The sequence below is a fragment of the Anticarsia gemmatalis genome, chromosome 9 (assembly GCF_050436995.1).
Source record: "Anticarsia gemmatalis isolate Benzon Research Colony breed Stoneville strain chromosome 9, ilAntGemm2 primary, whole genome shotgun sequence".
Lineage (NCBI taxonomy): Eukaryota > Metazoa > Arthropoda > Insecta > Lepidoptera > Erebidae > Anticarsia > Anticarsia gemmatalis.
In genome coordinates this window covers 9671590-9698540 of record NC_134753.1, presented here as the reverse complement: position 1 = coordinate 9698540, position 26951 = coordinate 9671590, and the positions used below count along the sequence as shown (strand labels likewise).

General features: G+C 33.1%; 1 protein-coding gene across 1 annotated transcript; it reads left to right on the top strand.

The window, feature by feature from the left end:
• The first annotated feature begins 8543 nt into the window (after nucleotides 1–8543).
• LOC142975771 (facilitated trehalose transporter Tret1-like) lies at nucleotides 8544–25583 on the top strand. The gene is made up of 9 exons (XM_076118838.1): nucleotides 8544–8789; nucleotides 16216–16351; nucleotides 17385–17599; nucleotides 18838–18982; nucleotides 19549–19687; nucleotides 20997–21163; nucleotides 21358–21553; nucleotides 22433–22616; nucleotides 24119–25583. The coding sequence occupies exons 1-9, from the start codon at nucleotides 8757–8759 to the stop codon at nucleotides 24296–24298; spliced, it is 1395 nt and encodes a 464-aa protein (XP_075974953.1). The 5' UTR covers nucleotides 8544–8756; the 3' UTR covers nucleotides 24299–25583.
• The last annotated feature ends 1368 nt before the right edge of the window (nucleotides 25584–26951 follow it).

Genomic DNA, 26951 nt, shown 5'->3' with positions numbered 1-26951 from the left:
TGAAAGTGGATCAGTATAATTATGTATTATCAATAATTTACTGATATAGTATCTACATTGGGCAAATTCTGTTGCTTCAGTTTTTGACGAAGATATGCATAGGTATACTAAATTTGAATGTGTCAGATTAATAGCAGAAATGATTGCGCTTGTAATAAAAACGATACGGACGAATTCAAAATGTGGGATCCTGTTTCTTATAAGCTCTTAGTATGTATGTGGGGACTTTTACAATAACCTCTGATCTAAACCAATGGTGCGATAGGACTTGATATTATTAGTTACTTTCTTTCTTTCAACCATTATATTGAAAAAGGGACGGTATAGTTAGGTTTAGTTAGGTTTTCCACTCGCTCGGCTTCCATTTTCCCAGAGTAGTGTTTATTGTTTGCCGTTTAAGAGCTACTTTCAGGTTCTTTATTATAGTGTAAATTTTTTATTTACATTTTATATTGCATCTTAAAACCATATATTAACTTCCGAAATAAGTTGAACAAAGTTTATCCAGTGACAACCGGCTTGGAATGACATTAGTAGAAGGTTGACACAATAAAGGCTCTTTGCTAACTCAAATCTTAGTTTCGGTACATTGTGAGCTCGACGACGTGTTCACCTTAGAAATGAACTCGGTTGACCCACATAGAGCCATGGAATTGCACAAATCACTACCTATTTGATATGGTTCCTCAATGGCCGGTGATACTAATGATTACATTGGTTGTAGAGATATGTATTTTTGGTTAATACCGACAGGTATCGCATGGCTTTGAACTAAAGTGATAGTATTTCCTGTAACTTGTATTTGAATTATCATTACGTATATTATAGTCGATTAATCGCTGCTTATTAACATTGGGTACAAGGTACTAAACGAACCAATCATGTAGGTACTGTTTCTCCATTTTCAGCTGTGGATACAATTTAATTTTCCATGTTTTATGTTCGTAGAAGCTAGAATAAGATAGGTCTAAAATGGCATCAAAGATCTATTGAGCAAAGATTGTCTAAAAAGATTCAGGAAGTTTGTTTTAAGTAACGCGGTTTAAGCACTGTTTACTACTTGTAAATGGAATTACAAATATAGGGAAATTAGTGCAATTCAAATCGTCTCTTCAACGGTAGAAATGCATGTGTGCTGCATGATAAATTATTTAACTATATTATCCGAGATTGATGATAAAATTTCCGTTTTGTTAGAAAGGTGCGATGTGCATGCATGCTACATGCAAATAAATACATCAAAAGTCTTTCAGAAATGAACCCAATTGACCTGCGTTTCCTAAACGTGTGGTTTTTTCTTATTATACCCCGTACTCTAATTATCCTGTTGTAAAACAAACGTGCCGCATGATGTCCTGAACAACATTTACGTCATTGTCAATATCACGAGGTGATAAGACGTAAGTCTTTATCACTAAGACGACAAATGAACAAAAAGCTTCCCTAAAGCGTTAAATTGTATTTACACTTATTATAGCCTGTTTAGACTTGCATTGTGTTAATACGAGTATATTAGCATAAGAAATCATCTTATAGTTCACGTGAATTATTTTCTAATGTGTTTCTGTTCACACCATTCAGATTAGGTGTTGTGATATCATTAAAAATAAATTAAACTTATAAAAGACTAGCTGACCCGCGCAACTTCGCTTGCGTCACATAAGAGAGAATGGGTCAGAATTTTCCATGTTTTTGTAACACTTTTTACTGTTACCTACTCTGCTCCTATTGGTCGTAGCGTGATGATATAAAATATGCTTTTTTTTCACGAAAAATATTTTCAAAATTATTTATATCTCTTAGTATAACGAAGTCGCGCTAAGACATATCCGCCATTAAAACAGTTGCCATGGCAACGAAATTTTGTTAATTCAATGTCATTATAATATTGATTTTTCGCGACTTCGTTGAATTTTCTGAATTTTCCCGAGAAATGCGTCATTTTCCCGGGGTAAAAAGTAGCCTATGTCCTTTCTCGGGTATCAAAATATCTCCATACCAAATTTCATGCAAATTGGTTTACAGTAGTTTAGACGTGATTGAGTAGCAGACATACAGACAGACAGACAGACAGACAGACAGACAGACAGACAGACAGACAGACAGACAGACAGACAGACAGACAGACAGACAGACAGACAGACAGACAGACAGAGAGACAGACAGACAGACAGACAGAGTTACTTTCGCATTTATAATATTAGTATGGATTTGCCATTCGTTATTCTGAGTTCAATAGTTATTTAATTAAACTAATTCATACATACATGTCGTGATAATTTACATGCTTAATGTAGTTACTAACGATTTAAGAGTTACGTGTGCTTATGGGTTAGATAAATAACATTTCTACTGTCAGTCGTTAATCAGAGTATGGCAGTTAAAAATAAAACTCCTTACATTTGATACTGTAAAAGTCTGTAGTGATTTGCTGTTCCAATCATGAAATGACTCTACATTTTATGTGACATGCGGAAGTAATGAGCAATGTTTTCAAGTCAAACAAATAAGGCGACATGTTAAATGTTTAATTCTACGTTTGTTCCAATGGCTACTGATTAATAAACTTAATTACAATAACTTCATAATTTTACTGTCAAATTCCTAAATACAAGAGTAAAAAACCGTAATGTAAAGATGAGTTAAGAGAATGTTCAAGGTAGTATGAATACGTTAAGATTACGAGAGCTTGCAGTCAAGTAATTTACCGACTCGGATCAAGTGTGTATGTTGATTAATTATTTCATAATCGGCGTTATTTTTAAAACTCATTCTATTTATAGCTGTATGTACAAACATTATTTTAGTTGCTCTTACATAATCTTGAGGTCGAAATTTCGTCGAGTTCTTTGAGACTATTTTTTACTCCTTCCTTAAACACATGACATGCATTATGTGTTAAAGCTTGGAAGAGCAATTCGATTGTGAGCAATTTAAAGTCGTAATTCAAATGAGGCCGGAACAAAGACCTCCATTAATATATGTCTCATGATTTCGTGTCCAAGAAATCTCTTGTATATTTGTTTATTTATTTATTCATTATTCTTAGCACATATTTAATAATATAATCATGTTATTGACGTCACTGTATCACCCTTATTTTAATGCGCCTGGATTTTGTTGAGTTTATGTTAGACGTGAAACACATTTTAATAAAATAATAATAATGCGTCTATAACGATGATACACATAAGATGATCTTCGATCGAAGTTGATCTGGGTATCTATTTAATACTATCTAGCAAGTTCCTTAAGTTTCTAATTTCGTCAGTATGACTTAAAAGTCCATGATAAGATGGTATGTTCAAAAACAATTGAAAATGCTATTTATGATCACGCGGTTTTGAACACTTATTACATTTTTGTTAGCATAGATGATTGTAATTAAAAATGTTTTCATTGAACACTTTGTACAGTAATTTGTTTTGATTAAAGCACAAAGGAATGCTTAATGATTCATGTTGTTGGAAGTAATTTAGGAAGAATCCAACTTATGAGATACTATACAGGTGTAATTGTAATATAATAAGTCGCCGGCCTGGATGTTCTTTGTAACATTCAATTGCCAAAGTGTCTGTCACAATGTCAGTTGCAATTTAACTAAACGGCTAAGAGCGAGCATGTTGAGTATTCCCTCGGTTCTGCGATGATGTAAGCCCTTGAATGTTAAGATGATTTGTCAGGTTTAAATGTTTGGAGTCGATCGATGCATGTAATTCGTTGTGTATTATAGCAAGACATTAATGGAGAGCTACTGTCTCAGATATCGACTTCCTTGTGGATAGTTCCTATATCATACCTACAAATTAAATAGCAGCTGATGTAAAGTAACTTATAATAAAATGGTCAGCTTAAATTACTAATATAGAAGCAATGTTTTATAAGGAGAATAAATTTAAGGCGTCCTTTTTAGTTTTTAAGTCGTACCTACTTGATAGAATGTTAAGTTGGATCTAAGTCCTAACTTCTCTTGATGAAGTTTTCTATTTAACATATTGTCATTGTTGCTATACGTTTCTTAAATAAAATTGCCGGTTCTAATCTTGGTTCTCCAATTTTTCATTATATCAGAGATTATTTCTTGAACTCTTCTTCTGATTTTTCTGATAAATGAGTATTATGAATTTTGTGACGTTTACTTGTAGGAAAATCTTATCAACTTTGATATAAATCTAGCTAAAAATCGTAATATTGACGTAACTCTAAAAGCTGAATAGATGTGTAGATCTTTTGTACAGTTCAATGTATACCTATACGTGAAATCACGTGCACAATCCGTCATATGAGGCTGCCGCAGAGATGAACTGAATTACAGGATGAGAACCATTACTTATATCATTGACGGCATACTATTTAAATATCCTATTCAAGCCATGTTACTTTTAAACCGACTTGCCGTTAATTTACTTTTGCATAATGTGGAATAGCATGGCCAGAATCATGGTCGACCAAACATGCTCTTAAAACAAAGTTTTTATTTCTGTACATAGTAATATTTAATTTAGGGAGTAAAATAAATATTTAATTTTAATTTAATGAGGTGATTTCACACAATAAGTAATTAATTAGAAACAACAAATGGTTTTTTTTTATTTATTAATTAGCTAAACTTGTACAAAGTCCAAAGACTCGGAGTGATATAAATGTTATTTTATCTCAAGATGACATTAAATCGACCCCAATCTTAAAAATCGTTTTGATAAATCTGAAATCTTGATGTTTATCTGAAATCACAAGCAATGAGGAACCCATATCTTATCATATATTTGCTTGTTTTAGGAGAATTGCACCAGATGATTAGGAAAACTGTATTAAAAGGTAACTCTTTTCAGCTTTTTTATTTTATTTTATAATCTTCTTGTTTTCCTAAGTATAGAAGAATTTGTGGTAGTTTCGTAATTTACTGAAATAAAAATGAGGGACCGGGAGTAAGGTTTATAATGTTGTTTATTTTAAAATAGAAAAAAAAAATCACAGAAAAGTGATAAGTACTCGTAATAGATATAATTTATTTAAATACGATATCTATTAGGTTATCGTGATTCGCTTGCTGGACATATCTCTATCTAAGAAATCAATTTTATCAGTTATCAGACGCCGAGTATGTCATAAAAGCACATACAAAGATATTAGCTTATCTTAAATGTCCTATTTTGCGTGGACAAGCATTTGACCATTGTCTACGTTGTTAAACAATGAAGATTGATGCGCCAGTACATTAATATATAAAGTGACCTCTGCCTATATGCATGTGATGAATAATTTCCACGTGCAGATACTGCACTTCTTTAGGTTAAGCTACACTTGTCGAGGTTGATCTGTGGATGACCGTATTATACATAACGAGTTCATCCGTGATTCGAAAGGGCATGTAAAACTCTGGCTCTCGGCTGTCATTTTCAAAAATTTATGACAGTCGTTACCAGCAGTCAGAAGCTGGGAAGTCTGATAAGCAGTCTTACCGAAGGGTATCTTGTTATAACCCTAACTGGGTTGTGAAGGTCCGATAGGCGTGTATAATTCTGTTATTCAGCTGCATCCGGTGAGACTAGAAGCCAACTCCAACACGGTTGGAAGAAAGGCTTTATTACATGCATGCTTTTTTCTTTTCAAGAGTACAGACGCTAATATTTAGAGTATAGAGGAAAAGTTTGCTATTTGCACTTCATTGGAAATAATAATATGCGGTTTGTTTATATTATCCCGTCGTGGTATGAATATACATATGTCGTGTAAGGTTAGCTATCATATCATTTGGTTAACTTATTATGGAGCATTGGCATCTTGATCACGAAAGACATTTTTTAGTTGCCATGGGGCTTAAATAACTAGGTCGCGAATCTTTCAATTGTAGTCCCCAATAGGTATATAGAAATAGACTAGAATTACCTATTATGTATTTAACAGAAGTAGGGTTTATATCTCTGTGATTACTTTTCTAGGATTAAACATTTATTTAATTGCACCGTATAAATATTAACGGTCGTTCAATTCTAATTTAAATAAAAAAATATTATTTCGAATTGCTACGTTTTGACATTAGATTCTGTAGACAAGAAGTTATGAAGACAAAAGTTATGTGAACTGCAGAAAAAGTTATTATGTCTACTAAGTTTTCGTAAAAGTATCGAAACCTGTACATGTAAGTAGATAACTATCGTTGATTCGTAGCTAATTGTCTGCTACGAAGGTATAGACATCTACGCGGCCACGATGTGTGGTTTTATTCTGCCATCTCTGTAATTTTTTTGTATTATATAATTTAATCATCAATTTTCCAAATACATTATTATTGTTATTTTAATAGGATTTTATTTTTTGAATTGCCAGTAAGTGTACAACCATGCAAACTTTTGAAGTTCCTAGTTATTAACTATTAACTATCTGCATCTACAGTGAATAATTTGACTAACTGTGACTCATCGTCGTCACCAAGTCATCTGACTTCTTCTATCGAGTCAGGTAGTGGAATTCTGGCAACCTAGATTAGACCAAACCATATACAGTATAAACCAAATCAAATCAAATCACGCGGTGTGGTTATCAGATCACGATGACATGTACCGCGCTTATTTTGATTAGCAACTTTTTTAAACAAAAAATGTAATTCCATTGGCAGATTTTTTATGGTCATTGCCAACACGCGTAATAGAAGTTTTTATTAACAATAAGTTGATAATGAAATGTTGCTTACAAAGCAGTTTACTATTGATATTAAAACGCATGTTATATGTATACACATTGATTGAATTATTTACTAAACAATAAGTCAAGCTGTCTTACCCCCGGTTTCTGAGATACATTTAGGGGTAGTTTATCTATTCAATAACGCTTTTTGTATGAGTTTTAACGCTATTGAAAATATAAACTATCGCTAAATGTACCTCAGACCCCGGGGGTTAAATTTTACCATGGCTGGATATCAATACTTCCCAGTTTGGAATATTCGTTATATTAATAAAGCATGCGTCTGAAGTGCACGACCATATTACTACTACTACTGGTGCTCTAATAGATGCGAATGAGTTTACTATAGTTTAAGTATACAATACGCATAAGGTACAACATAACTAAATCACGCCCGGAAACAATTTCTTGTTTGTTGTGTATAAGATAGTTATATTGCCTCTGATTGGTGTAGGTACATCAGAATATCTTCGGCAAAATTGTGACGTATATTATTATTATTAATAATAATAATAATATTATTATATCCAATATTGCAAATAATAATATTATTATTATTATTTGCAATATTGGATTACAGAGCTTATAGTATATGACTGGATACGAATATAATAAAATGTGGTTAAAAAAAAATTCAATCAAGTTTTTATATTACAAAATCTAAAATATAATTAATGATAATAATTATTAAATTGAGATAAGACAGCATTCTTCTGAATCAGGAAAATGTTGGGAGATACCTAGTCATTATAGATTTAAATAAATCAGTACTATGATATTTCACACATTAAGAAGGTCAATAATATTTGAAATTAATAAATATTGTAACTCTTCTTCTGTATAACTTCTTTAATTGTGGGATGTGTTAAGCATTGCACGCTGCCTTAGTGGTGGGAATATGCAGCTTTATTATTTGCTCAACGAATGTTGAAGTGCTTGGTGTCAAACCAGAATAATCAGCGCATTGTTCAGCTACAGATAGTTTTCCTGTGAAACAAATACGAACGTAATTTATACGTTTTATATGATTTTTATGCAGCATAACATTAATTTTATAGCCTAGCCACAAAGTGTCTGTAGTCGGCAATCCAAAACTACGTCGGATGTATGAACAATTCTGTGTCAGTTTAATGTTCGTGTTTTTATTTTTTCCTTGCACTTTCCTGTTGTATTTGTTACCTATCTATGTATATATCATGTTATTGGTCTATGAAACAACGTATTTTAACACTAAAATGTAAAATTATGCTGAAGAGTGATTTTTGTGGTTTTTGCTGTTAGATTATCAGTCTCTTAGAAATAATATTACTAACTTTATAAGCTGTTGATTTGAACAATATATAACTTTGACCGTTTGTACCAATAGTTGAAAATAATAAAACTAATCTGAAATTAACGTAAAGCTCTACCACCTCATCTTTAAGCTCATTTTACACCCGTTAGTAGTATTATCCATAATATACATTTTGATGTAAAATGTATAATATGCATAATATTATAATTCGCAAAAAAGCGAAACGTATCATAGTAAATGACAATGAGACATTTCGCTTGGCGTCTAGGTTGTTGCAAGTTAGTAAACATCTTCTTATTAGAATTATCCTCACCGTGTTGCAATCGCATTATGGAATTGTTTGCAGGTCGTACGGGTGGTTTGCCACAATACCTTGTATTAAATTTAAGATAATTACTGTCCATATTTGAGAAGTGATTATTAAATTTGGTTAACTGATTATGGAGCATTGGCATATTTTTTTAGCCTTAGTCCTTTTCGAATTAGCGTCATTTGTCGAGGTTATCGCATCGAGGTTATAAAGCCTGTGGTGTTGGATCATCTCACATGACCAGGCGTCAGCGCAGATTGTAATCAAAACAGGTGGTAGGTGGCTGGTATCGGTGCAGTCATTCTTGACAGCCAAGAGGAGTCGGTCGCCGGTGTAGCACGAACCTCTTGTACTATACATCGCGGGTTTGTGTAACTGCAAGTAACAGTCTCAGTGCGAATATTGACAGTGCGTTATTGTTCATACATCTACTTCAGCACAGCACCGTATCGGTATCCGTGCGTAATGACTAAAATATCACCAGCGCTTCTAAAGCAGGTTAGTTCATTTATATTTTTTTGTTAATTGAATATTAGTCAATTATTACATTTTATGACATAAAGTTTATAACTTTCTGGTAGTGATGGAAGGGGCTTCGACGTAGTTTTAATAGTTTTCTAGCAGTTATTTTTTTTATTTTCGTACTTAATTGTTTAATTTATGACTTAATAGAGTAGATTATTTGTTACGAACTTTCTGTATTAAATATATTTTATCATCTTCATACAGGAAAACTAAACTGGTTTTTGTGTATAAACCTCAAAACAGGTTATTTTTCAAAACTGGTGATGCCCTCAATTTTGGTTTTAAAGTTGCAAAACACGGGCAATGACCGCAAGTTTGAAAAAAATATTTTTGAGTTTATAATGCAGGTATACAGCCTGCCTAGTCCTATACGTAGTCTTTTAATTGATAGTAGGTATGTTGCGGTTAAATTCTAAACGCAGGTCGACAGTTTGGTTAGTGAAAAAAATTGCTGAATAATCGTTATAGTAAAAATCTTTAAACTAGAGGTAGAAATCCTTGTGTATGGAGGTATATTAAATGAAGTTTTGTTTAAATAACATCAGTGTACGGCTGTGTAAATTATTGTTTTGATGGATATATATTCTTACGGAAGTCTCCGCCTGGATTTCTGTTACAAATTTTGTTAATATGAAATAAACAAATACATTAAGTTTCTGTCCGTTCAAGTCTCTTCACGGAGTTCACAATTCACAGGATATGAAATTGATTCCGATACAAAACAAATAAATGTTTGAGTGAATTAGCTTAGCTTTGTTCAAAACTTGGTGTACGGAAAGAGTGTTCTCTCTATTATTGTAACTAGATATAAAAAAATCCTATTATAAACCTATTGCCAATTTTGAAATTGAAATTGTTAAAATATTTCGAAACGGTAGCCCAGTGTTGGGGACGACCCGGTAAAAGGCATACCCCATATAAAACACATCTAATATGGATTGGAAAAGTGAAAGTAATTAATAAGACTATACATATAAAGGAAACATTCCAAGAGAGGAAAGGTTTCTGTATTTGAACTACATATCTCAAAGTGATGAGCAGTATGTTATCCTACCACGCGTCATTGAACACTCGACAGTCTAACAATAATGTCAGGGCCTGCTTTCGAATATTGCAATGAAACAGGTTGCGATAAACACTAATTGTTTGTATTCCTATTAGAATCACCTACTCTTACGATAATCTTTTAAGTGTGTTGCGTGCTATATAGGTATAAATTTAATGCTATCTTTGTGCTTCTGTATCATGATTTTTATTGAAAATGAGGGCACGTCGTTTCCTGGCATCTCAATAGAATAAAAAAGTATTACTATTGGTTCACCGTGTAATCGTTTTAGACAGATAAAGTTAAACATTACTAACTATTGGCCTTTTCCAATATTCAAAACGTGAATTTAAAACACGCCCTAAAACCACCCCTGTACGTCTTGAATCGAACCCGTGACTCTCGACGCAATGCCAATAGGCCTAACAAGCCGTCAAGAAAGACCTTTCCATAAAGAAATATCAAAACATCGCACGTCTCTTGTTTTGTTTTATACGACTCAGTGTTTAGTAAATCCATATTGTAATTGTTACGATATAACACTAATTGTTAAAATGTCGAACGTGAATCCTTTCCGGGTGTCTATAATTGATCAATGAATTCATTCACCAATAGTTAATTGAAATTTAGAAGAAGTATTTTATGGAAGGGAGAGCCGTATGCTTAATTTTTTTGATAGATATGATTTATTTCTTCTTTTGATTGGTTGGGGTATTGCTCTGGTGCCAGAATCTGTATATTTTGAAGAGATAGATGTTTATGGATTTATTTTGTTAGTAATAGAGTTACTAAAATGATGTCTGTCATAGCAGGGAATGACGCATGTCCGTGACGATTTGGAAAAAACATGTCGAAAATCAATCATAATGATATGTAACGCATTGAAATTTCTCAAGAGATACTTGTCAATCATTTATCTGCACACAAATGTTTATCTGCATAAATAATACTTATCTTATTGACCACAAGATTAACATCGAGGATTTTTTGATATACCTACAGTGAAGTTTAAAGTTATGTGTAGGCATAAAAGTAAATTGAGTTATTTTGCTAATTAATACAAAAAAAACGTATTTAATTTTAGTCTTGGTGACCTAAATAACAAAAGTACATAACATATCTTTTAAGATATAAACTCAAGTGTTTGCAAAAAATGTAACGATATGTATTTCAGTGCAAGTGGTCAGTGGATTATGATAATAGAAAAACGTTAGTGAGCTCTACATAATATACCGGATGTTTTGAACATCCACAGTTTGGACAAAAACAAGCATAGAAAGTATTGTATTCATAAACTATCTATTTCAATGGCAATATTTTTAAAGCCGTGTTGCAACATTCTTTAGGATACATCCTAACTGTATGTGCAAATGTAACTAATGTTACATAAATGCATGCAATACTTAAGTTAATAGAGAAAAGTAGCTAAACACTCATGATCATGTGACTGTCCAAGAAATAAGTTTTGGTTTGTCTTTTTTCGGTACTCAGCTACCATTCAACTGTTGTCCCATAGACTCCGATTTAACATTTCCAATTCAGGACCTTTTCATTTTGATAGTTTTTTTGTTTCGTATTGAATTTTAATGTAATTTTTAAACGTAGATTTTCCTTTACTTTTCTGTCTGATTAGAAATTCTACTACTATACTTACATAATATTTTCGCCAGATTTCTATTCGTTATAATGGTCCTTTAAGTTTATCTCGTAGATTTATAGCGATATCTAACAATTAAGTGTAGTATTTCTAAGCGTGGTCTACTTAATAATGCAGTGTCATCGTGACTTTGAAGAAAAATACTGAACTTAGGTAAAATATGCAAGCAACGGGTTTTTCACATAAATTATGCAAATTAAATTATTATCTCAGATTCATTTCACTTTGTTTATTTATATTAATAAGAAAATAAAGAAATACTGATTAGATCAATATTTTGTTCTATTATAGAGCTAAGTAAATTAATTTAAATAACCATTTCAGTCTGAGAACCATTAAAAGTACTGTATAAAACAATAATATAAAAGTCAAAAACATACTTTGCAATTTTATATCTGGAATAGTAATAACACTATCCATGGACCGATTTTTCAGAACCCGGTTGTTAACGAATAGAAAACCACGGTCGGCATTTTTTATCTCTCTAATTGTCGATTTGTCTGTTTATTAGTGATTTCCGCATTAAAAGGGCACTCGTGTCAGTTTTAAGTGTATCTTCATGGTAATGCTTTGACTGAGTTTCTGAAATAGGTATAAACGAGGAGCAACGATTATTTTGTGAGCCGTTACTATTTGTACACCAACATTTTGAAGATTTCAATATTAGAGTCCGTATTACAGAGGAATGAAGTATGGGAATTTGATTTTCATTCTGGGTTTATATAAACGTAGCAAGTTTAAGAAAACACACATGTAAGAATCTTTAACGGGTAACCTTAATTTGGATATTCATAAGCATTAATGATATTCGTTGTTAAGACGTAAGATGATTGTAGATATGTCTGTCATCGAGAAAATTAAATGTTAGATTACTTGGTTTCCATTGTTTCGAGTTTCATGAGATTGTATTTAAAATGTTTTTTTTTATCATTTGTTAATAAAAGCATTTTTATACATAAGATAAAATTACAATTATTTTTTAAATCCTAAAGCGTATGTATTCGCACGATCTTTGGTAGTAAGGTACACTAGCTAATATACCTAAGCTTAGAATATAGTCTCATATGTTCAGTAACCTTAGTCAGAGAGCGGTACGTTAGGTCACGTGAGTTGTCACGTTTGGCACGAAATCGCGAAATACAGCCGCGGACGATTGTGCGGCGACGTGCTGTTATGTGCCTAATGATGTATCTGTATATATCATCAACTCCTCGCATGATTTGATAATAATCAATTGCAGATTTTAGATAGCTGCCACACAGATAGAGCTGTTGTGTTTAGATAACAAATAATTGATTTGGGCTCATCTTCATTCAGAGAAAGTAGATAAGTAGATAATTCTAAGTAGTTACTATGGGTATCGAATTTAAATAATATGTTCTAAAAGTTATCATGTCTCGTGAACTATATGAAAGTATTTGTTCTAAAAGTTATCGTGTTTCGTGTATTTCCGCTTTATACTGAGTTCAATGCTGTACAAAGGTAATACCGTTAGGTTAATTTGATTGCATAATCTCCCATAGAAACACCATTAAATCAGAACATAAAACGATAGTGCGTGTAATTGCTTGTGATTATAGTACATACCTAAAGGTAATTTCTTCTAAAGAACCAAAATATTGTGAGACAAGTGACTGGCGTAATGAATCATTACGCTCGCACAGGACGACGGGTGATTGGCAGGTCAACAAACACAATCAAGTCAGACCAATCACCCCAACCAGTTACTCACGTAGAACAATCACATGCAAATGTTACATAGACTTTTATGTAAAGTAAATATATAGTGATAATCAGCGGCTTATTTACTTTGACACCATGATGCAAATCGAAGATTATTGAAAGTTATTTGTCATGTGCTATGCTGAAACTGTCGTGAACAATAAAACAATTAGAAAAGTAAACTAGTACATATATTAGTTTAACACATATTTGGAATAGTTTTACCGGTACTGCTAATATAATTAATTTTCTCTGAATCATCATACTCACCGCTATGCCAACTGATTTTATTTCTAACAGAAACCTTAATTAGAGCTTGGTAAGACGTGGAAATTGTGCTCCATCAATGTTTTTTTAAGTATAGAAAAAAGGGTACACACGACATGAAAAAGACGTTCTGAGACATTTTAAAAGTATTTAAACTTTAATAAATTTTTAAAAATAATGCTATATTCAAACAGCGTAATTAATTAGTGTTATATTGACATTTTCTAAAACAATGTTAAACTATTGAGGTCAGTTTAAATTAAGTGAATAGGTCACAGAAAAGGTCGGTTAACATTTTTGTGATTTATGCAAGCAGCAAGCATCACATGATTCGTTAGGGGAGCCTTGAGTACACTCTGCCTGCAAGCACGAGTACGTTTCGCAACTTGAAGTGCAAAGAGCCCAGTCGCTCACGATTACTAACCAACTACAATTATAATAATTTAAATTACAAACGTGACGGTTTTTTACACTTAAATATACAAGATGATCTCTATATTATTATCAGCAACTAAGCTTTAATTGAAAAAATATATGATTAAGGGAACTGAAATCAATGTTTTTATACAGTTCAAAAGTTGAAACAACTGTAAAATACCAAAAGGTGAACGCCTGATGCAGATTCGTATACATAATTATAAGCCTAGTTCGTGGAAAATTACAATATGCAATCTATCTTATATCCAACGTTGTGATTGCAACCTTTGATAGTTCGTCATGTGATCGCTAGCGTTTACTAATTGCATCCTATTTTGGAAAACATAATCCATTAGTTTACTTATTCATTTACTTTATATTAACTGCACGTTTGGCGCAGTGGTTTAAGCGGTTACCTCGCCGCAACAACCGTAGCGCCGCGTGTGGTAGGTTCGAATCCTACCTGGGGCAAATCTTTGTGTGATGAGCACGAGTATTTTGTTCTGAGCCTGGTTGTCAATTTATCTATACAAGTATATATTTAGAAATAATCTATAGAAGTATAATTTAGTTTTTATAGTACAAGCTTCGCTTAGTTTGGCATCAAATGACCGTGTGTGAGTTGTCCAATAATATTAATTTATTTATTTATTGTGCGGGAATTGTCTTTTTAAATACAAAAATATTACTTTGGAGATAAATTTAATTCAAAACTTTTCCATAAATCTAAATATCGGGAGAGGGGTCTAAAGCCCTGGAACCAGGACGCGTGACACGTGAATGAACCAATTGTCAGCACGCACGTGAATCACTTTAAACCTGCAATGTCGCGACGTGATAGTTCTCTTCCGTCGGTCACGCCACCGGTAGGTGCACCCAATTGTATATAATACTAAAATAGCGACATGAATGGCAAATTGATCAATTTATTAAACAAGTAATTTGTCAGTCATTATTCTGATCAGCCCTGCCAATGGTTGCGGTGCGTTTGGTGTTATTGTGTAGAATTAGTTCAATACTGATAGCCATCCTCCAATGCTGATACCCAAATGTGTTGTGGCCGGTTTTCATTCCAATTCGATATCGCTAATTCGCTAATGTTATTTGTTTCCATAAGTAAATTACATTTGCAAATTGTGTATAAATAAAAAAATCACGCTTCTTTCATGAAACCTTCACCTTATAATATTTATATCAACAAAACATGAATGGTTATTTTATTATTAATTTTTGCTACAACCTACGACACAATGTTTAAAAACGAAATATGGAGCTGGTGTACTAGTGACTCTCGTATCTTTTATAATACTAGGTATAACCACAGATCATTACAATACTTACGCAAATTGACAATGAAATCCGGAAAATTCACACATATCATTAAAAATAAGTCTATCTGAGAATCGAACTCACTTCACTCGGTGTAATGTCAGTTCAACTAACAGAATAGATTCATCATCACGCATAGTAATACACTTAATTAATTAACCTCTCTAATGCATATATACATACACACATCAAATTACGCCTATCCCTATAGGGGTAGGCAGAGAACAGAGAACCCCACTTGGCACAATCATTACAAACTTCCTCTTCTTCATTCAAATCCATGCATCTTGCCATACAGGACTATTTTATCTCTTTAATTGCTAATATACATTATGAAATAGTTATGCACATATAATAATTTATATGTAAGTATATTATTGTTTACATAGAGCACTGTTAGTTTACTCGAGGTATTATTTTACCGATGACAAAACAACAAAATGTAGTTACTTCACATGTGATAAAGTTTGTAATACTGTCTTGTTCACGTAAGTTACCCAACACATCGATTGTATGTATTATGGTAGAACAAGCTGTTGCGAGCTTTGAAACCACACAATTTACCTATTCTCTATGTTGCTATGTCATTATGTTTGTATAGTTTCAAAGGAAGACCACACGGATTGTCATATGAATTTGTACACTACAATAATTAGCTGCAGTATTGATGTATTTAATCATAATTTGAATTAAAAATAATGCCCTTTTATTTTTAATGCAAATTATCATCGTGTCATAATAGCCGGTTTTATTAACTCTGAATAAGTACTAATTAGCTGAACAAGTTTTAAATTGACAGAAAAAATATTTTCACTGAATTGATATATCAAATAGTCTATCCGTAGGTGGAGAAACCTGCAATTATTGTTCAGAGGTAACAACTAGATTGAAGTGAAACCTAGAGCCACATACGAATGACCTTTGTCTAAATCATTTAAACTGACCGATTATCTATTTTACAGTTATGGCTGACATTTGGAGCGTCTCTGTCATTCCTAATCATCGGCCTGGTGAGGGGTTATTCGGCTTCTGCGATCCCCTCCATTGAAGACGTCGATCCTGAAATTATCCAGAGCAGTGAGCAGAAGTCATGGATAGGTAATATACTTTTAATTTATTTTTACACGTTTATTGTATGTAAATGGGTTGAAGGGTTTTTTGGACTCGACTGAATTTTGGAGACATGTAATTTACAACAAGTGATATCTAACGAATTTTTGATTACGTAATAAAATAAATGTATGTATAAATAGCATTTGTTTATAAAGAATACCGAATGGTTGCATCGAGGTCACTAAAGTCTATTTATAGATAAATGCAATGTATTTTTTATTCTATAATAACGTAGGCCGGTATTCTTTCGATTTGCACGGAAGTTAAATTGTGCAGAGGCGTTAAATCAGTTGTGTCATGTCATTGTGGGATGACAATTTAATTTAGTTAACAGCTTAAGCAAATTGTTTGTATGTGCAAGATTACGCACGTGTTTAGGTATACAAGTAAATATACAACATAAATATGGGTGATATATCACAGGTAACAATGAAAATAAGTTTTCAGGTCAAAATGATCATGCTTCATGTATTGTCATGCAATAATGTTTTGTACAAACCAATAAATATCTTGGACATACATATTTAAGTAAAAATTACTGTACAAATATTATTTTACGTACTTATGACATTGACAAGATAATAATATCTGCAAAATGAATTAGTTTTAACTGAAATGCTGCTAATTTTAGATACAATTCAAACTGATGTTTGCGAAGTTCAAGGTGTAATTGTAATAAATATATCGGCATTTGTGTGGTCAAGGTTTGCTTAAAAAATGTGATGCTTTTCTTTATAATATAAATTGCTTTGACCTCATGAATGCTCACGTGCTTTTAGGCAATAAGCCTGAAATATAAAGATTACAGGTGAAGGATATGCTTTGCCTATGGAGTATAATATACATACAAGTTTATTTATTGTTGCTTCATTCTCATTTAGGATCGTAAAGGGTTATCTGTAGTTGATAATCGCTAGAGTTGTTAGTCCTTCCTATACAAATAAGATATAATATCCTTTGTATCTCTCTGTTTTAATTCAGATAGAAGCATTGAAGTTAATATCTAATTAATTTTTAGGTGCAATTCCACCGTTGGGTGCGTTTTTGGGAAGTATGCTCTCCGGAGCTTTGATGCAACGTGCAGGTCGTAAGCGGACACTACAGTTGACGTCACCAATATGGGTGGCCTCCTGGCTGATCCTCGGATTCGCCAAATATTACCCACTGCTACTGCTCGGCAGAATGATCACTGGTGTCGGAGTTGGCTTCGTGTTGGCTACTGCTCAAGTATATGTAAGTATTAAAGATTTCGAACTATCTACCTTAGTTGACAACAATCGGCAATGCACACTTCTGTTTCTGAACTAAGAATTTCTTAAATTATGATATCGCATATGATGTTGATTGACACGATATGTGCAATATCAAATGACTCCGGCAAGTATTAAGTATCCGTTTTGCTCCCAATATCCGATACATTCCAACATTTATAACCTGTACCTAATACATAGAACTATTGGCAAACTAGCAATTGCAAAACAATCATTTGGGTACATGATTAGTGGACAAATTAAAATTTTCAAGCAAAGTGGTCCGTAGTTTCAAAATGAAGCAAGTAGGTGTAATGTAACTTGACAAGATCTGAATCAGACACTGTCAGTTAAAATAAAAATAAAAGTTTACTGATCTGTCTGATCGTACTTTTCTGTAAGTATAACTGACCATGAACGTCTCGACTATTGGACTGTAGTCCAGAGGCTATTAACTCTTTAGACGAGCAATTAAAAGTAAGTGAATCCATATGCAAATGGTCTTCTGGGTTACAGATTGCACTAAATTATATATATCACACAGGTACTTACTAAACAATGAAATAACGCTTCCTGGTTGTGGAATCGCATAAACACGGTTGCAATAAGTTGTCTGCGTTCAATTATAAATGACGCGGATTCGTTTAAGCATGAAACAAGCGGAAACATTTCTGTAATTAATTGTATCAAACTTATTAGTGATAAGTTGAGCGCATTTATCAGATGTAACAATAACATAACGAGTCTTTGTAAGTCTTCAGTCAACCTGTCCATTCATTTGACCTCGGATAGTGGCTCATTATTGTACTACAAATGGTCTTGTTCTAAAATTGTAACTGCATATTATCATCCCAGATAATTATAAAAAAAATGGTTTGTTGTATTTTCACAATAATGACAAATTATTCGTTCAGTTCATTACCTTCTTAGGGAATTTTTTCTTGCTCGTTCTTGAATATAAGAATCCCATTCATCATGTACTATTAACGTAAATTAGGGTTCGATATTTATAATTTGGAGACATAAAATTTAACGCACAGCAAAATGTCTGAATTAACGTAATTATTCACTAGGATTTTATTGTGTATCGTGGATTTAACGAAGTAGAGCGTCAATTATATCACCTGATTTATTTGTTGCATTATTCAGTTGAATTCGTAGATATTAATTTCAGTATTGGCTGTGTATGGGTGAAATTTAACCCTCTATTTTATTTTAAAGGTGAGCGAGTGTTGTGACCCTGAAATTCGTGGGCGCTTGGGTTCGCTACCGACATTGTCCATGTCACTGGGCATCCTGATATCATACGTCGCCGGGAACTGGCTCTACTGGAGGTACCTCGCCTTCTTATCCGCCGTTTTCTGTGGTGAGTAATATATTATATTCATGTTGTATCTATAACATATCTTTTTAGATTTATTGGATTGCTTAGAGCAACCAAATGTAATTAAAAACCAACTTGGGTCTCAATTCTTCCTGATTCTGCAAAGATTATTCGACGTGATCAAACGATTTTTCCTTTTATTATTTTTTCACTTCTTAATAAACAATATGAGATCGACATAATTTTCGATGACAATTTATTATTTGGTAACAATAATTGGTGGTTCGCACTTAACTATTTTTTGCTGCTCACGAGCATTCTAATGCACTATTATTTTCGCCTACTTTTTGTCTACACGTGAACGAATACGACTTACTATTGTAGGTATACAGTATCATAACAATTTTATTGTTAGACGTGCTTTAGAATACTGCCAGAAAATTACTGTTTTTGTGAAAAGATGTACATGCTTAAATTGAAAACAATTCATCAATTTTAAATGCCTTTTATTTTTTACTAAACAAGTTGATATGAAGCAATGCAAAAATTCTTTAAACAAAATACTTCTTGCCTCATTGAGTGACTTCATGTATGGATATTATTTTCAGTGGCCTTGTTCGTGGTACTTCTACCTCTGCCTGAATCTCCCGTGTGGCTACAATCGAAGGGGTTGGATGCATCAGAATCTATCAAATGGTTGCATTTATCTGCTCGAGCAACCGCCACTGTCAAGGAAGATAACAATGAGTAAGTAATTTAAATGACAAATTTCTATCATAGTACGTAAGGTATCTGGGTCAAATATGGCCACATACCATTATTTCAAACCTCATGCATGTTTCACTTTAACCGACACTTGGCGACTAGCAGGGCGCTGGAAGGCTAGAAGGTACGCCGTTCGGAAACATGCAACACTTGCCACAATTCATAGTCGCGTTACAATATTTCGTGTTTGGAATAATGTTAAGTGGCCACCTTATTTTTTTATTTAGAGCAATATAAAACGTGATTAGAACAGTCTCCTATATAGTAACTGGTTCGACGGATGCTGTGAATATGAATCATGTTCAAGGAAAGGGCTGACAAGTTGTTACTATATCCCTGACTTTATAAATAGTGTGGGCTTACGATCAAAAGGTTTTGTAGGTCACAGCCATTTTGTCTCCTCAATTGTAAGGCGAAGAAGGTCGATAAAAATTTGTGTGGTTGTAAATCAGGTTTAAGTAAGCCGTTTGTTTAAAAAGACATTGCGGATGGCCAATTCAGCCTTTAATGTGCGATTTATGCGATGGCCATTGTCAAGTCATCAAAGTATTTCCGCATAGGATGTAGGGCAATTTCATTAGTAGGAAGAGTGCCTCTGCCAAAATATATAAGCTCTAGTTCTCCTTATATGGTCATTGTCCACATAGGCGCGTGTTCCTAATAATTGTTTAGTGAACTTTCAGTAGGCGTTAGTTTTGGGCGAAGAGAGCAAAACACTATTATATTCAATTGAATACAGTATTTTGTTAATTCAGTTACCAATTACAATTGAAATAACGTGCGCGTGGGCACGTGTTTTCACAGTCTAGAACAATAAATTGATTAGTCTGCAATGGTACCGAAATGTCGAATACTTGCCGATAAAAATGTCAAGTTTACTCACTACATTTTTAAACAGTCTCGGTAGTAAATAATCTACAAAACATAAACAGATTTAAAAAGAGATGTCACTAAGGCTAGATTCCTTATAAAGATTGTTTGATTTATAAGTGTTACCTTGTAGGAGGTGAACGGCTTGGCAATCTATTTAATAACTACCGTTGCACATGTGCTTACTGTAAGGTCGGTGGCGGAAGGATAACGCCATCAATGGGATTGACGAGACAGTTTCCGAAACAATATTAACATATTGCTAAATACGTGACATGTTTAAATTAAATAAGGACGTATGAGGAACAAATTAGATAACATTTTTTGTCCGACATTTGGTGTGAATGCCACAGATAGCAGCGCTCGGACAATCTGAAATAAAAATTAATACTACATTATAATATTGATATTTTAATTTTAGGAAGGCAGAAAAGGCGGAGGCTCCACCGAGTCTGTTCACCCGCAAGGTGTTCTTCTCACCGGTTGTGTATAAGCCGATGATCATCGGGTTTGCTCTGCTCTTGTTCCAACAGTACAGCGGTATTGATGCTGTCATCTTCTTCACTGTTGAGATCTTCAGAAATGCTGGTAATTTGGTTTTTTGGACTGTTTGAATTATTGAGGAAGGTTTAGCATTATTTGAAATTGCACGGTTCGTTATTCATCAAAACAAGTTGATTAAATATCAAAAAACTAAATTTTGATTTGTTTTACCGGTTTACAAATTTTTGAGCAAAACAGGTTTGCCTTTTTTAATGCTATACTTGTTTATTATATTTCAGGCAGCACGTTAGATGCGATGACAGCGACAATTATAGTGGGTGTAGTTCAACTTTTGAGTAATGGAGTATCTACGCTGTTAGTAGACCGCGCTGGGAGAAGACCTCTGTTGCTCATCTCTGCAGCAATCATGTGCTTGTCTATGGGTTCCATGGGAGCCGCCTTCTACTTCCATCTCAAGGAGTCACCTTGGCTCGGGTAAGAATTGCATTTATAGCAACTAATAGCTGGTATTTTCTCGATTTTGAATCTACATAGTTGTATTATACACAACAAACAACACTAGCACCCTGAATTATCTTTAATCTTAACTTGTACATCTCTTTATAGAACAGTAGTTGCAGTTTTATTAAATTACTAACCAATTTCTCATCCTCGTAACTGTAGCGAGAAAAATGTTCATACTTGCAAAAATTTATTGAATGATTCGGAAATGACAGAAAATGTTACAAATCGTGATTAGTTGTAGTTTAGATTCATCTCTGTCGTGGCTAGTTTCAGGGTCAGTTCAGTTAAACGATATCAACACAGTTGTGAATGATATAGATTTCATAAGATATCACAAAGGCATTGTATGCTAATAAACATCTACGTTCGATATTGCGATTTCTCAAATATTTGCCAATAGTGATTATATCTCGTCTCTTATGACTTTCATTGCTAAATAAGGAAGTGTTAAGTTAGTTACGTACTTAGTTTAGACATTTACAAATATACGCTAATATGAGCCTACTTTTACCATTTTCACAATATTTGCAAATCATGTTTTACAGAAACCCTCGTCAATATTTCTTTGGGGTTAAATTTTTTTGTGTGCTTAGAACACACAAAATAAAGGTTTTAAGATCATAAGCTTAGATTATATCTGTAAAGAATTCAAAAATATTCGGAGGATTAGGATTCCATAAAACAGTAGGTAATAAGTTATATATATTCTATTTACCCTGAAAAATCTCTAATATACTCGTACTATTGGATAGGATAGGTTTCTGTGAGTTTGGGAGTCCGAGAAAAGAAAATATTTATTTGAAGCAATCAGCCAGAATAATGAGGTACTAATTACTATACTCTTTCCAGGTACTTACCCATCGCAAGTTTGGTGGTGTTCATGTTGGGATTCTCCCTCGGGTTCGGTGGTCTACCATTCCTGTTGTTGGGTGAACTGTTCCCGGCGCACTATCGCTCACAGTTGTCAGCGATGGCCAGTGCCGTCAACCTCATGTCTATGTTCTCTGTCATCAAGTCGTATCACATACTCGATGTAAGTATAAACAGACTATTTTATTATAAACATACATAAAATTACGCCATCTTCTCATGGGGGTAGACAGACACCAGTACCTCGATTCTCTACCACTATCGACTACCGACAACCGGCTAGCTATCGACATTTGACATTTAGAATGTACTGCCAAAAAAGTTTCTACGACGCCCGTTAGAGGCGCTGACTAGATGTTCATTCAAAATTTCTCGATGGTTTCAGGTCGGTTGTCGGTAGTCGGATAGTAATAAAGAATTGAGCTGCAGAGAACTCTACTCAGTACGATCCTTACGTATTTCCCTTGCTTCGTTCTCATCCATCTTGACATATAGTACCACCGGTTACGATTACTACGCCCCTAACCATTAATTAATGATATTGCTACTAATTGACCTAGGACGTATATCAATCAGATAAAGAAATATAATTTGGATTTCTAGACTGCCATATTGCTCGACATAATATGCTCTTATATACGCAAATGACTAATTTAATTGACTTGACAATGATTTTAAATCAGTATTTAATACATATTCATGCATTATGATAATTTTAAGTCATGCACGTTTCTATGCTCGAATCTGCCACGAGTAAATAATAATTCTAATATACCTACAGACGTTGCATGCACCAGATATCTCTACCTATTGAATATAATTATAAAAACTGGATTTATTACGCTTGTTATGTTATTACGAATGTATTTAAATACCCTATTTACGTATTTTATTAGGTTTTCTTAGCAAAGTAAAATAAATTATTTTTACACAATATTTCGATACTCTATGAGGGTCCAAGGTTTGGTAGCAAAAAATAAGCTCTATAGTGCTATAAATAATAATTTATAATACGATAAGTTAGTGTCAGTAACACAAATTACGGAAATAAATAACAGATATTTCCTGTCATCTATCTTATAAATAAATACAAGATTATAGTGTGACATTGGATGATGGTTAGCAATAGACACTTCTGTTTGTGTTTTGTAATATCTAGTATTAAGCAATCAGTTTCTAAAGGTTCATTAAACTATTAAGATTTATAAGATATCTTTCATCAATACGCCTTTTCGTATTTAGTTACGCGTCAGCTATAAGCTGCTGTCTTTTGGAGGCTTCCGGCGACTGGGACCGCAAATTATTTGGCCCGCGGTCCCAGTTGACCATCTGTTCTGGATTTTGCCAAATGCCTTTATAACTTTTTCGACATAGTATGTTCATTATTTTCTCGAATTCTATAATATTTTATGTTACTTCTGACAATATCAAGAGTCGGGCTCTAGTTCGTTTCCTGGTTGTTGTCTTCTAGTGTGAAAAGGCCATACGTGTATTTTTTTACCATATATTTCGTAGCGTGCCGGAAACACATTATTAAAGTATCTTTTGGTATATCCCGTCTACATATTTCTTATTGGCAAATTGTAGACTGCACATCAGAAATTAATCGATAACTTAGAAGGTACTCTTACATTATCTAATTGTTATTATGTATCTTGTTTTCAGGAGGTATTAACATCAGCGGGAACATTCTGGATGTACTCGTGTTTCTGTGCGATCGCGTTCTTCTTCGTGTTGTTCATGGTGCCAGAGACTAAGGGCAAGTCACTCGCTGAAATAGAACAGTTCTTCAGATCTAACAAGGACCAGAAGGTAGAAACAGTCAACATGCAGACAGTATTGTAGATTATAGCGTAATTAGTTGTATTGTAATTTATTGTAGTTGTGTATGTACAGACACTTTGTTTCTGAATAAGGTAGAGATGACGAACAATAATATCGACTTCAGCTATTTACACTACGCTAGGCTTTAGTAAAATCGTTTCTTTATGCCAAATTGCCTAAAATGTGTTGTTTCATACTCCATAATAAAGCACGAAGAAATATGAAAAATAACGCAGTTACAAATCTTATTTAAAGCTAACGTGATTTTCATTACCAAAGTTATTAAAGTTTTCACTTTAAACGCTTCTACTGTAAAGTTCAGTTTTATGAGTTAGAATAGTATAAATAGCTGCTGGCAATGTATAAACATTATGTCAATATTTTTTTTTAGAATATAACATTGTCTCGTGGTTGTATACAGGCCATACATGTGCCATTTAATATTTAAACAAGTAGGTCATTTTGACCTTTTAAAAGTGTAAATTGATTTTATTCACAAATTAAAGTAAATAAGAGAAACACGTAAGAGCATGATTTACTCCTGTTGAAAAATTACTAGCAATGTTTTAAAACTCAGTATTATCGATAGATATCAGGCGTTAAAATATAACTACAACGAAATAGTATAATTTTGTATGATCGTATTCGTTTAGATGTGATCATTAGTTTTAAGTAGGTTTGAATGATCATCGAAAGAAAAAATATTATTACGATTTATTAAATTATAACTCACAAAAATTGTCGTGATTTGCGAACCTAAAACGTGGTGATATTTTTTGTGTGTAAGAGTGACTAGGTGCAAATTGAAAATGAGTAGTCAAATTATAAGGGTCAGTCAATGTATTTACTGGTAAAAACTAAAAAAAAGACAAATATATACTATTTATATTCAGAAGTTTAAAGTAAATCACAATGTAAGGGAAGAATTGTTACCTACCCAGGTATTGATTGTAGAAATGTATATTTTGTAAGTTTTGACGATTACATATATGTATGAATGTGTAAATAGTATTAATGCTAGTGTTGTAGTAGAAGATAGGGCGTGTAACTGTGATAGATACATAAGTAACTTGTAGTTTAATTATAAGTAGAAATTAAATGTCCATTGAAATTCTTTCACTAAGCACTTTGTGGAAATTATACACATCCGCGTCTTTTCGTATTTTCCGAAACTAAAAAAAATATTTTATAAACTTGACTTCTTTTTTCAAAATGTTGATGAAATATTCATTTTTTTTATCTGTATTGTTTTATGTTCCTTAAAATTTTATTTGTTGTTTTATTTTTATAAATATCTACTAAATATGATAAAGGAGTTTTATTAATGTATCCCTTCATGTATGGTTGCATTGTTCAAGTGTCCTTAATGACTTTAAAGCAATTAAAGAGATCCTTGGTCTTCAATAAGTATAGACCCCTATGTACGTAATTTGTGTTGCATATCGGAAAGTGTAGCTACTTCAATGGCATCGGTAACCTTTTGTTCCTCCTTTTGTTGCAGAATCGTATAAAATTAAATGAGAATTACATTTTATAATTGCTGTAATATAAGTCCGTGTGAAATAACTTGATTATTATTGTATGTAAATCTGAAACATAAATCACTTAGATATTAATTCATATGCTTAGTTCTATGTCGCAGGCATTAAAATACTGAACTATGGCAAATTTTCCAGTTTCAATAGGTATAATTCATCAAGTGCAGCTTCTTTCGTCCAACTGTAGAAGTTTCTCCATTTTATGCAAGTCAACCCTGTTTTTGGGCAACAAGAGTTTCGGACTTTCCGACTAACTTCACTAAGTTCACAGTAGGTCCTAACTACTTCGAAATTTCATAGCCATCGTGGTCACCCTGGCTAAAGGCTAATTGATGTCAATGTCCGGTTAGAATTTAGAAATAATATTAAATATTCCTTCTCAAGGCCCTAAACTCAAGAAATTAAAAATATTTTCTTTAGTCGAGTTTAGATTTCGATGCTTAATACCTATGTGTTGCCGCGACAAAATCATGGCGGATTATCGCAGGTATGTACATACCTACTATTAAATAATAAAAAACAAAAACGATTCACAAAAAAAACCGCGTAATATTCTATCCGTTCTCAAAGAAGTCGTAATAGCTAACTGTTTATTATGCTCATAAAACTCAATGCTACATAAAAAAAGTATGGTGGGGTTCCCCTCAATCACAGATCAAACTTGTTGGATTCTCTTGATACAATTAATTGTTTTTTGCTTAGAATTATTATCGTCATTACCACCTAACAGATGATCTACCTTAATATAATATTTTTAAGAACTAAGTAGAATGATTAGAAAACACTATAAATATTTTTGGAGAATTATTCTACTGAACTCATTCTAATTGGCGATCATTTCCTAGTGCGTAATTTAATCTTGGTTTAGTAGGTACATACATATTCGCATTTAAGATAAACCTTTCATGTTTTGTGATTTTTGATAAATCGTGCGACCGAAGATAGATGTATAACGTTATCTTATTTAGGATGTGTTATGAACACCGCGTTGTCAACTTGATCAGTTATCCAGATAACCAACGAGATAGGTTAGTTAGGTGTTGGTAGCTAAAGTTCTAGGAAGTTAGGAGTTTGATGACGTACAAACGACAATGGATTCTCTGTGTTTGATAGTTTTATAAAACCCTAAGGCATAA

Excerpts from the sequence above, each read along its gene's own strand:
- LOC142975771 (XM_076118838.1), top strand. The coding sequence starts at position 8,757 with ATGACTAAAATATCACCAGCGCTTCTAAAGCAG. Across the intron at positions 19,688-20,996 it reads GTCAAGGAAGATAACAATGA|GAAGGCAGAAAAGGCGGAGG; the intron begins GTAAGTAATTTA and ends TTTTAATTTTAG. Across the intron at positions 21,554-22,432 it reads AAGGAGTCACCTTGGCTCGG|GTACTTACCCATCGCAAGTT; the intron begins GTAAGAATTGCA and ends TACTCTTTCCAG.